At 41.4% G+C, this 12,797-nt stretch overlaps 1 protein-coding gene across 11 annotated transcripts in view; it reads left to right on the top strand.

Annotated features, from left to right (window-relative positions):
* Positions 1 to 12,797, top strand: part of plce1 (phospholipase C, epsilon 1) — a 97,483-nt gene that overhangs the window by 46,414 nt on the left and 38,272 nt on the right. For 9 of the 11 annotated variants that reach the window (XM_047608882.1, XM_047608880.1, XM_047608887.1 and 6 more), the window contains exon 8: positions 12,569 to 12,723. In XM_047608882.1, the coding sequence (XP_047464838.1) occupies positions 12,569 to 12,723 (155 nt within the window). Of the gene's footprint in view, positions 1 to 6,984; positions 7,224 to 12,568; positions 12,724 to 12,797 lie in introns of those variants that run through there. The other 2 variants (XM_047608890.1, XM_047608889.1) reach the window with 2 other exon arrangements.

Genomic DNA, 12,797 nt, shown 5'->3' with positions numbered 1-12,797 from the left:
ATCGAGTAGAAGACAAACGTCCTTTATAAAACGTGCTTTTGATCGTATGACTTAAGTGAGTATTTGTGTTTGTCTGGATTGAGCGACTGGACCAAACACGACTTAACTGCATCACTAGTTTTGTCGAATAGATGTTTTTTTTCTCTTCACCTTAACTGGGTTGTGGAGTTTGACCGGAGGCAGCGTTTAACGTCGGGGAAGCAAAGATTATTCTGTTACGTCACATTAGACGTCTGCTGTCAGGTTCCCTCACGTTAGCATTGATCTGTTAGCATTCGTTAGCTCGGGTTCAGTGTCTCGTTCAAGGACACTTCAGCATGAGGTAGATTCTAACCTCTTTACCTACTGAGACACAGTCTATTGAACCAAATCATCATCACAGTCATGTTCTGCTCCTTCAAGTCAGAATGAATCACCTCTATTAGCTGCATTTAATGCACAAACACCAACCAATACTGCAGATACATCCAGAATTATTAGAATGGATCATTAAAGGATATTTATTTTGCAAAAAAATAGATTTTTACACCTATTTTGAATTTTGTTTGAATACCAATACCGAACACTTTGCAGGCCCCTAATAGGTGTTAATGTTAAGTTCCTTCTTTTGGTTGTTCTCTATTCAGAGCTATGATGAAAACATTAAAAACACAGAATAAACACCTCTCTCTTGTCTCTCTTGTCCCTCATGACTTCATCGGTCAGTCGCTGGTCAGTTGTTCAAGCTGGTAACTGTCTCTCCACCTTCCCTACAATGATGTTACGTATGACTTAAACGTAAGCTGATCCTCACATTAATTTCCACTGGTAGCGAGCCAGGGGACAGACTGTCTCTGTCAGGCTCACCGACACACACACACACACACACACACACACACACACGCCCTCACAGACTCACAAAAACCTCATTTCTCCTGCGTTCTCCGTGACTTTCTATCGCATCGACCTCGTCGGCAGCGGAGCAGGAGCAGCAGACCTTTGAGAGAAAAATGAAAAACACGCCTGCAAACATGCACACGCAGCGCATATCTTCACCGTGACTCTGTGTTCTGTTCCAACGGGTGTTACAGGAAGCAGAACTGAGCCAGACACGCGTGCACATAGCACAGCTCAGGAGTCCTGGCAGAACCGGGCCTGGATACACACACACACACACACACACACACATAGCATGAGAGGCTGCCCGTATGTAACACTTGGACGACGTGCAACAGAGACACAGATGCAGAAGATTCGCTGTGATAAAAGGTTTTAATTCACAAACTGGAGCAGCGGCTGCAGACGTAGTCAGACGTCTCCAAAACGAGCGCAGCGCAACGTTTAAGTGATTATCTGATGTCATAAAAGACGTTTCATTATCATGAAGCTCGGGCGAGCTCCGACTCAAGTTTCAGACTTGGATAGTGTCGGTGTACTTATTGCTTTCTTACCATTTTTGGTATTGTTCCTCTCTTCGGTGTTTGAGAGTAACAGCCCGCTCTTTATCTTTAGGCGTTTCTCCATCTATGTTATGTAATTCAGTTCTGGTAAAAAGACAATAAAGAAGAAATGTATATGTTTATAGAATTTATCTAAAAAAGAATAGCGATCTGCTGGAATTATCGGCATCCAGGATATGCTTTGTGTCAGCTGATGATTTATTTATTTATTTATTTCATTTTTTTTTACGAGACTCATGCTTAGACTCTCACAGAGCTCCAGAAACATAGCGTTCCTCTTTATGTGCTTCATCCTGTAATCAAAGGTAATTTTTTTTCCTAGAAAAACTTTAGTGCTGCTTGTCTGTACGTTTCAGTTCTGGAGCTGGAGCCGTTCCCAGCTGTCATTGGTTGAGAGGTGGGGTCCACCCCTGCACAGGTTTCCAGTCAGTCTCAGGGAAAACACAGAGAATAGGGGCGGGCGATACCGGGAAATTTGGTATCAATCTGATGCCAAACAGATATAGGGCTAGTATCTGAGATATCAATATTTTTACTTGAAATATCATGAATAATTTTGCCTTTAGTTAGTTGATTGATTATAATTATAATAAACCACTTTTTTTGGGAAACAAATCTAAATTATTAACTAATTTAACAGTATAAAATTAAATAACTCCCCTTTTACTAAACACAATTGTTAACTAATAAGAAAAAGGAACAACAATATAAATATAACAATGTATTAATGTATTTATTTCCCACCAGAGAAATGGGTCTGCATATCTTTAATTATCTTCCGAGTACCGACTCCATTTCAGTAACGACATCCGTTCCAGTTGTGCGATGCTGCAGTGATTCTAGGATCCGAGTATCAGACTCTGTCCACATCCACCTTTTACTACAGGTGGAGGCGGAAAAGCTCCTGCAGACTTGGAGAGAAGCTGCATGAACTCTGTGACGACGTATAGAAGAGAAACTGGAACAAAAGTATTGATCTCATCATGGTAGTATCGATCTGATACCGATACTAGCCTTGGTATCGATACTATCGATATTTAGGTCGATATGTCCAGTCCTACCAGAGACACACTCACATCTACAGCCAGTTTAGAATGACCAGTTAACCTAACGAACATGTCTATGGACGGTGGAAAGTCTTAACTTTTAGTTTCTTAGTTGGATTTTCTTGCTCCTGTTCTTGATTGCGGTGAAAGACGAGCAGACGTCGACTGGTCGATGAAGCGCAGAGCACAAAATCTATATTCTCAACCTCAGCTTTTCACACAAAAGAAGCCACGGAGGCTTTTATTCAGGGTAACTGAAGCTTGAACGCTGTCTACTGTCTCCTGTAGCCCACGGCAACGCCATAAACACCGTCGGTCTGTCACTTCTAATAAAAAAACAAACACGCTCTACAACCACAGCAACAATGTCAACACAACAGAACGGAGCTTATCAATAGTGCGAGCTGTAGATGTGTTTAACCTACATATCAGCACCACCGGCAGCATTTAATAGTCCTCCACAGTGTGTTGTTGGATGGGATAGCGTAGCAGGTATTTCTCTGCAGCTAAAGGTTAAATAACGTTATCAGGCAGTTGATGTGTAGCCTCCTTCTCTCTGTTGCCACAGGACGTTTGGTCAAGTTGTTAATTGACTGATGTCCAGAGGGAGGGAGTCCATAGACTAAATCTGTGCATACAAATGCAGATTGAAAGGAATTAACGGAAAGGGTGCAACCCACTGGTGTATACGCGTAATGTATAGTGTATACGTGATAATTCATTGGGCGAATTGAGTCAAAAAACAACATAAATCCAAATCCATTTCCAATTTATAGCACTTCTACAGAACAAGTGGTGGTGGAGGTGTGGAAGTTGTTCATGATCGGCCTAAAACATGACCTTTTCTTTTTAAATCGTTATTAAGACGTTCAAAATCGATATCAGAAAAATTCCTTGACCCAGCTTTTCGTAGTGGATGTCTTTTCAGATGCAGCGCAGTAGCACTTTAGTTGTATTTCAGGACTGACATTAGTATGAGCTTTGTATTTAGTGAAGTATTTCCACACACTGGACTCGTCATCTCGTCACCCTGCGTCCTCATACGGGGACATTAAGTTTTAGGTTTGTTGCAGCTTGTTGTGCTTCGTTTAGACCCGTTGTCCTCATAAATAGATGCTTTCGTCTCAAATCTAGTCTCAAAAGGGACAAAAGTGGACAAGTTACAAAACCTGATCATGTTTTATGGTTTAAACTTTATGCTCTTTAACTTTTCTAGTTTGATATGATGCACAAATTTAACAGATTCTATCAGTAACAAGCTTCAACGTAGGAATTTGATGACGTTGGAAGGTCATTGTTTGTGATCTTGTTCTTGCACAGCAATGTTTATGTGCATTTAATGCACATCTGTGACTTTATTGTATCACACAATGAAATAATCCCTGTGTCTGCACATGAGGACTTTTTTTCCTGTTGCACCAGCGTTTTAGATTACGAGGATTTAGATTAAGTCGGGCTGGAAAATATCTGAGGTGGTGTGATTATTTCTTCGCTTTGTTTAGTTTCGTTTGTGAGGACACTCGTGAGGACACTTCTGAAGACAAATACTGGGAGGGTAAATGTCAAGCGTTGCAGAAGAGAATGAGGTCAAGGTGGCGTGTGCTGCTCCAACACAGAGACCATGAATCATTGCTGAATATGGTGATAATTACAAGCACTTGTTTATGTCTCGTGGAGCTCGTCTTGCCTGTGCAGCTCTGAGGCTTGTTAGTGTTGGAGGCTGCATAAATTGTCACCAAAGCGCGACACGTGTGTAAAATGCATAGACGCTCGCTCGCCAGTTCATTAGGTACCCCGGTGAAAGCCGCTGTGATATACTGTAACGGTCCTGCAGTGAGTCTTCGGGGTTCTGGTGTTCAGCGCTTGTTTAGAATAAAGGAGAGAGCTGCTGATTCTGGAGGCTGGAAGGAATGGATGTGGTCCTGTTGTGTATGCATAGCACAGATATGACGTAGACATATCTGTGCATATTATGTAATAATATTTTAAGTACAACCTACAAGACTTATCTGAAAAGATAATTGGATATTGGACAGAACCTCTTTTTTTCAGTCAAAACCCAACTGTTCTCCTTAAGCAGCCTGGAAGATGTTTATTTTATTTTATTTTATTTTTTATTATTTTATTTTATTTTTTATATTTTTTGTTATTTTTATTATTTTATGATTTATTATTTTTTTGTTTATTTTTATTTTATGTATTTATTTTATTTTACATATATAATATATTCTCCGTCTTCTGTTTAGTGCAGTTTTACACATGTTTTTTACTTGTTAACGTATGTCTTTAGTTTGTTTCTATTTTTATTAAGTGCTTCTTGAATAAAGATTATCTTTACACGGGTCAAGCGACAAATCAGAACCGAAAATACTCCGAAGATGGTGAAATACCAAATCTATGACGGCACGGCTGAATGTGCACCAAAATATCAACGTTTGCTCTTTAAATAGTGCATATTTAGCTCGGGCATTAAACGGACAGCTTTCAGTCAAAGAAACTCCACCGAGGACGTCTGGGAATCGGTCGTATTTATGTCAGCTGTAAATGTGGATTGTTTCCAGTGATTTTCTTGAGATCATTTCCTTTATAGCACAATTATTTGCCGCGCTGCGCCGCTGGGGGAGGAAGGACACGGCTTCTGGGGAGCTGTGCTCTGGTCGGGGTTTCGCTCTTTTATCTTCTCTTCCTCCGAGTCGTCATTGTGCATTGTGTCGAAGGTCGGAGTTTAGGAGCCATTGACAGCAGATGTGGTGGGGAGTTGAAGAGAAGGGAAGTCTCAAGGATTTCAAGAACACATATTGTTTATATATAACAGGCGACAAAGAATAAGGCCACGTGTCTTTTAAAATGTACATTTGTTTAGTGTGAGAGCGTTTTCACGGCACCTTAAGTGTTAAATTATTTAATTTATTCATTTAATCACCACTAATTTATTAGTTTGTGGCCTTTTGGAGGAAAAAACTTCAGATGTATCTTATTTTCTTCCTTGATAATGTTTTTTTTTTTTAAATATTTAATTTAATACTGAGGACAACTCAATGTGCTTTACATTAGAAAGGTAAAATAAGGGTTATAATGAAAAAGTTATGACAGGAAAAACTTATAGAGGAGAAAAAAAGCTAGACTAAAGTATGGCATAAAATGAAAGTGTTTCTTTGATTAAAAATCAAAATGCTAATTTGCATTAAAGGAGTTCACCCATAAGAACCTGAATTTAAAAAACATTCAAGCTTAAAACTGATTTCACTTCTGTTGGTAGTTTGTTCCATTTTAGTCTGAACTCTGGGCTCGACTACCTGACCTGACTCCACAGAACTGTACATAGAAGCTCTGCTGTGTGGGGACGGTTATCGTTCAGGTTTTATGTGATACCAACACCATTATCAGTTCTGCTTATCGATCCAATTCTTCATAAATTCCCTCGTCAAGTCATTTTTTTGTCTAGAAAAACTTTGTGGTTTCGTGTAAACAACAGAAATTTTATTGACTTTAACAACAGATAAGAGCTTGTGTAAGAAAACTAATATGAAACTGGTCCCTGGATCCTCACTAGACTTACTGATAGCGCCACCCGTTGACCGGATATTGTCAAACACATGTCTCTCTCTGCATTTAATGCCATGTTTTTTATTCACGTTTTAATAATTAGTGGCGTTCTCGCTTTGAGTGACAGGTGTTAGCCTGAGCTAACAGGTAGCGGAGAGTTGGGTGGGCGGGTCTCAACGTCCGACGTGACCCCTCCCCCATGTCCATATTTGGAATATCTGAGTGTGGGCGGAGCTAAGCTCATCCAACTTGGGGACCGCAGGCTCCGCCCACTTCATTTTTCCAGGTTTAAAATCCAATGTGTGACGTCACGATGTGTTTGTCCAATTAATAGCTTCAATGTAAAAACTCTTTTTCGTTTTTTGGCCGTTTCAGTGCACATTAATAAACATTTCTGTAAATTTACAGCTTAGCCAAATTCTTTTCAGTCACAGTCTCTGGCCAACTTTAGCTAATCGGCCCATTCGGTTCTTTAACAGAACCAGTTATCGATGCTCATCTCGACTCGTTTACGGGGAAAAAAAGTGGTCGGATTAAAGTAACAGTCATCTCACGTTAATGCACTTCAATTTATTTCCTTTGCTCTGTTTAATAGTCTCCGTCTAGGCATCCGAATAATTCACCACATTATTAAACGTGTCGGAGACGCGTTGGAACCAAAAAACACAGTTACCTTCCAAAGAATTCATCTGGATTTATTGTGTTTTCTCGTTCAATTATTAAAACAGGGCGAGAGAGACGAGAGATAGAAGAGTCTATTATTATTATTATTATTAATAAAAGGTTAACGCGCTGATATGTTTGTGTCCGGCGGGGACGGTCCGGCCGGTGTCCGTCTTTAACGCGTGGCTGTGAACTATGTATGGTGTCAGAGAGGAGTGGGCGGGAGACACGGGAGGGAGACGGAGTGAGAGACAGAGGGAGGGAGGGAGGAGGAGGGAGAAGGAGGGAGAGCAGCTGCATGCGGGAGAGAGACGGGACTCGGCGGCTCAAATGTGGACCAGCGTCGCTCGGCCACCCCGGCTCTGAGCTGTGGGAGTGGGAGGTGGGAATCCAGAAACCATGAAGCACTCTCACAGAATGGACTTGAAGCTGATCAGTGAGTTACAGCGCGTCAGTGGGACTTTCAAAGTGTGTGCGTCTACTAGGCTGTATTTAAATGCTAATAGGGAGCTCGCGCTCTGTGGATCAGGTTCGTGCATATGAAATCTAAAAGTCCTAACTGGTGATTTACTGTCCTGGCTGCTGTGACCAAATGTGCTTTTCATCTCCAAAATTGATGCTCGTGTCTTGCGTCCTGTCTCATCTTTAATCCTAAATCTTATTCATTTCTGTTTTTCATGTCTTAACGTCACAACGTCATCACTTTTAGTTGCTTATTGTGTGTTTTTTTTTTTCTAGAGGAGTTTTAACTGAGTGTGACTCAGTTTCCCTATTTAGTTTTTTTTCCTCTTGTTCTGAAGATTCCTACTAAACACTTGACACCCAGTGACCCACTCTGATCGCCTTTAACCCCGTTTAGCTGCAGGGGGCGGTAGCAAACACCGGCGTAATAATTGTAATTTGAGTCATTTAAATATTTAAATATTACGTCATGTATTCGCTGTGTCACCGTGGACATAACTTTTCCTCTGAGGACTCAGTAACAAAACCGTGTCGTCGTCTGTTTTAGATAAGGAATCATTAAAGACGTAGTACTTTTTTTGTTTTTTTCATTGCTGTGAAATGAACAGGCCTCATTCTCAGATAAAGATAATTTTAAACTTCTTATCTTTACCCGTAATTTAGTAGTAGTTTTATTTATTTATTGATTGATTGATTTATTTATTTCTTCATGTCTGCCCCTGGTTGCGCGTCATCTAATCCCAAACGGAGACTCTCTGATAAGCGCTATTGTCAGCGGTCAGACGGATCGATGTTTATTGCTTCTGCTGCGACACCGTGTCTGTGTATTTGACTTCATCTGTGTCTACACAGTTTATTCTGGTGTGTTTATGTTTGCTGCTGCAGACGTGTTCGTGCGTTTACTCCTACACGTCCATTTTTTTCTCTTTCTTTTCTTTCTGTATTTGGACAAAGGCGTGTTTGACCTGTATCTGATTGTTTCTTACAGTAAATGTGTGCATGCGTCTCCCCCTGAGGCCCGGCTGGTGGCAGATGTTGTTCCTTTTTGTGATTACTAAACAGAAAGTGTGCGACGCTGCGGTTTGGCTTGGGTTGTATATTTTATCGTCCCCGATCGTTACTCGAGATTTAGAGAAAGAAACAAAGATGTGAGGGGAAAGGTATACGCTCCCCCGGCTGCTCTGACTTCAGGTTGCAACAAAATAAGAGGATGTGCTACATACACAGATCAGCCACAACATTATGACCACCGACAGGAGAAGTAAACAACATTTATGTTCTGCTGGGAAACATTCAGACCTGGTGTTCATTAGACATGTAGCACCCACCTAGACCAGACCAGACCCCCCCCCCCCCCCCAACCCCCACCCCGTATCAGTGGCTCCTTGATGGCAGCAGTCACCCCCTGCAGGATGCATGGAAAAACTGTTTAGGAACAATTTGGCCTCCAGATTCACTAGATCATTGATCTTCAACAAGGAGCTGCAAAATCTTTGGTTGATTAGAGATTTTATATATATATATTTAATTTCCCCCACAAATTTAAATTCATTTAAATACACATTGGCATCTAACAGAGTTTAGGGAGTTTAATATTGAATGCAAAATGATAATAATAATACTATGTCAGTTGTCAGGCTACGATCCCAACTAAATAAAACATGAAGAACAGCACAAGGTGTCGACCTGGCCTCTAAATTCACTAGATCCCAAACTGATCAAGTATCTGTGGGATGATCCAGACGCCGCAGGACACCCTCAATAGGCCCATGTCCATTCTCTGATGGGTCACCACAAGGGAGACCTGCACAATATTAGCAAGGTGGTCATAATGTTACGCCTGATCTGTATATATCTGTATATATCTATATGTCTATAGGCTGAAGGGGTTGTTCTGATGGAAGTCCTTAGAGACTTAGGCTGTTTGTGCTGCACCTGTTTGAGTGCCCACATACTCCACTGGGGAAGTTGTCATCAGCTCTGGACGTGTGTGTGAGAACAGAGTGTGCGTGTTATGTGTGTGTTATGTGCGTGTTACGTGTGTGTGTGTGTGTGTGTGTGTGTGTGTTATGTGTGTGTGTGTGTGTGTGTTATGTGTGTGTGTGCGTGTGCGCTTTCTGCAAAGGAATGACGACTGGGTCGGTGCTCAAGGTTCCTCGTCTTTGGTTGGTATAAATAGCCGTGATTTACTTAAGAAAGAAAAGCAGCCCTGGAGGCGGTGATGAAAGACTTTCACGTTTGTAGAAATCCGTACAGTTCGTTTCCACGTGTATTCAAACAGCTCGTGTTGCACTGGACTCGTTTAGCCTTTGGTTGGTGCCGTCTGCTCCGTGCGCTTACTACGTGTGGGGTGATTTAGTTTGTCTCCAGGTTTAAGTTGAAGAGTGCACGCGCAGCCTCGTCGTTTGAACTCTGTCACCTTGGTTCACCGGTTACACACACACATCCAACACACACACACACACACACGCACACACGCACACACAGAGACACAAAGACACACAGACACACACACAGAGACACACACCATTCTATTTCCTGGTTCCATTTACGCCAGGCTACTTGTTAAAATGTAAACGTCATGAAAATGGTTAAAACGGATGTTCAGCCAATATCCTCCATCCACCACCGTGCACACACACACACACATACACACACACACACACACACACACACACACACACACACAGTGTTTGTATTCAGCATCCATTCTAAATGAGTAATTTCCTGCATAAAAATCACAGGGACAGGACATCATGGTCTGTTAGTCCTGGTTCATGTTCTCTCAGTCTTTCAAGACGAGTTCTCCACCTTCCTGGACTTTTTTTTTGTTATTATTCTTTTTTTTCTTATGTCTCACAGGTTCACGTCGGTTCACATATTAGATTCTCTTATCTATATATATATTCCTAATTCCGGCCACTAATGAGCCCAGTGTATATTTGAGTTTGTGTGTTGCTGATAGTAGATAGACTTTATTGATCCACAGGGGAAACCGCTGCTTGGTGACTGTATTGCACATAAAAATAAAAATGAAAGGCAGAAAAATAAGCAAAATCAATCAATAAATACATAATAAATGATGTATTATTATTATTGTGTGTGGGGGTGGCTATTGGCAAAGACTTCACGATACGTATCGCGATACGATACGATACATTATTGTGATATTATGATATTGCGATATATTGCAATACGTAGTTCACTGAGAATGTTATTAAACGCATCTTAAAGTATAATTTGTATATATGTACATCAGATGACATCAGTGATAATTTATTGGAAAAATTGAGTCAAAAAACGATATTAATCCAAATGATCTGTTTCCATCGGTGGTGGAGGTGCAGAAGTCGCTCACAATCGACCCAAAACACGACTTTTTCTTTTTCTTCTAAAACTGATATTAAGACATTCAAAATCGATCAAAATCAATTGTATTGGAAGAAAAAATGAATATACCTCCCGTGTATATATATGTTACTAATATTAATCTTAATAATAAATCATATTAATAACAGATAAATAAATTGTCTAAGAATAATTTTAGTTCACCAATTCTTTACCAGTAGAATTTTTTATACGTCAAAAAAAAAATAAAAATAAAAACACGCAGATTGACCCACTTGCTTTGATACATTCATTCAAACGGAGACAGTCACTGCTTCATTGTCGGCTGTTTCTGCGTTAATGTGCATTTGCACTTAATTAATTCTTCAGAATCTCTTAAGACTTTTTTTTTTTTTTTTTGCTGACAGCTTTGTCTCCACCCCCGTGTGTGTTTCACCCCGTTTAGAGCCTGAATACATGAATGAATGAAGCCTCTGCGCGGTCAGGACATTCATGAAACTAATTTCACAGGAGGCGGGCGCTCAATTTCCATTTCACAAGGTTAGCTCAAAAAACCATCAACAGACGGAAGATTGGCTCGACTGTTGTATTAAAGCGTCATTAAAGATTTGTCAGTTTAGTTTCAGATCACTGGACTCTGAAACATATTTGTGTTTTTCTCAAATAGTTTTTATCATGAAATGTGAAAGTATCTGTGAAAAACGTGCTCCGGCCTGAACTACATGATAAAAACCATCACTCACATGACCTGCAGTGCTTCTGTCTGCAGGACGGTTAAGAGATTTAGAGGTTTTATCCCGTCTCTGTAACCGTGATGGATGGATCACACCTGCCGCATAATGTAAACTACAACATTTCCACTCATTCTGCTCATCCCTTCTTCTTTCTGTGTCTCATCTCCGCTGCCTCCTCTCATCCCTCATGTCCTGCTTTTTTTTTTTTTTTTTTTTTTTTTTTTACTGTAGAATATGACATGTTCTTTCTTGGTAATTTTCCGAGTGTGTGCTTCTTCTTTTATCCTTCCTTTCATTTTTCCTCTTCCTTTCTGTGTTCCTTACACACACACACACACACACACACACACACACACAGTCACACTGAGAGAGTTCATTACAGAAGCTGTGAGACCGGATCCACAAATCAAACTGTGTAAATAAGCAAGTTTTGTTCCTGCAGAGCAGTCACTGCGGTTGCCATGCCTACCTGTTGCACATCTCAAGGGTTACCAAGGACAACCTTTAAGTGTGCGGGCTCGTGTGTGTGCATACGCGCTCTTCTGTATCTCTGCTTTGTGTGACATTGAGACAGTGACCAGATCAGCCTCCTGTCTGACTCCTGGTATTCACTCCATCTGATGCACATCCCTTCGACTTTATGGTGGTTTACTTACGGCGTTTAATAACTCGTTAATTCAGCACATTAGTGGCGTCTGCTCGCTGTCACCAGTCGGACGTCGCCTCAGTAGTCGGCTGCAGGTACAAATAGAAGCAAATATTTCCTGTATAAGCTCAACGTGTGTTTATGTGGCGTCCGTCCCAACGATGTACACTATGTCTACCTGACAGCTCCAGCACCAGTGTAGAAAGTGTCCATTAGTCGTTTGTCAGCGGAGACGAGGGCCGCTCTGTGTGTACTGTATGTGCGCATATGTGTAAACAGACGGACTAATGGACCCGGACTGAAATCCAAACACAGGAACTGGCAGGTGATCGGTGCTGTTTACTTCCAGACGCCCGAGTGAGGATTCACCCGGTTGGTTTAGAGAGGAGGGTCGGGAGATGTGAGACGTCCACGTTAATTCATGAGAAAGAGAATCTCGCTGAGGCTTTAAACTTTCGCGGTGAAAGGGAAACAGAGGAGATAATTGCTCACTCTTATTAATCCCACACTCCTGTTGTTGTTGCTGCTGCTTCCCCTTTTCTTCCTGTGACATGTTTTCTTTCATCCGCCTGACCTCAACGTTCCCTCAGCTCCAGCTCCAAGGTGTTAATGACGAATAAACTCATCATCTCTTTTCTGTTTCCTTCCCTTTTTTTTTTCCTCTCTCTCTACCCGTCCATCCAGAGCGTCAGCTGGCCAACAGCATGACCAGCAGCAGTTCTCTTCCCCCCAGCGTCAGTGGGATCAGTAAGGATCTGGCAGAGCTGCGTCACCTCGTTCAGTTCCCCGAGGAGATCGCCTGCATCCTCACTGAGCAAGAGCAGCAGCTTTACCAGCAGGTAGGAACGCTTTTAGAAATGTTACACGTCGGGGGGGTTCGAAAACGATGCTCTGTGCACCTGACGTGCACAAA

Source organism: Mugil cephalus, chromosome 16 (genome assembly GCF_022458985.1).
Source record: "Mugil cephalus isolate CIBA_MC_2020 chromosome 16, CIBA_Mcephalus_1.1, whole genome shotgun sequence".
Classification (NCBI taxonomy): domain Eukaryota; kingdom Metazoa; phylum Chordata; class Actinopteri; order Mugiliformes; family Mugilidae; genus Mugil; species Mugil cephalus.
Note: the sequence above shows the minus strand (reverse complement) of the source record. Positions and strands in the feature narration are given on the sequence as shown.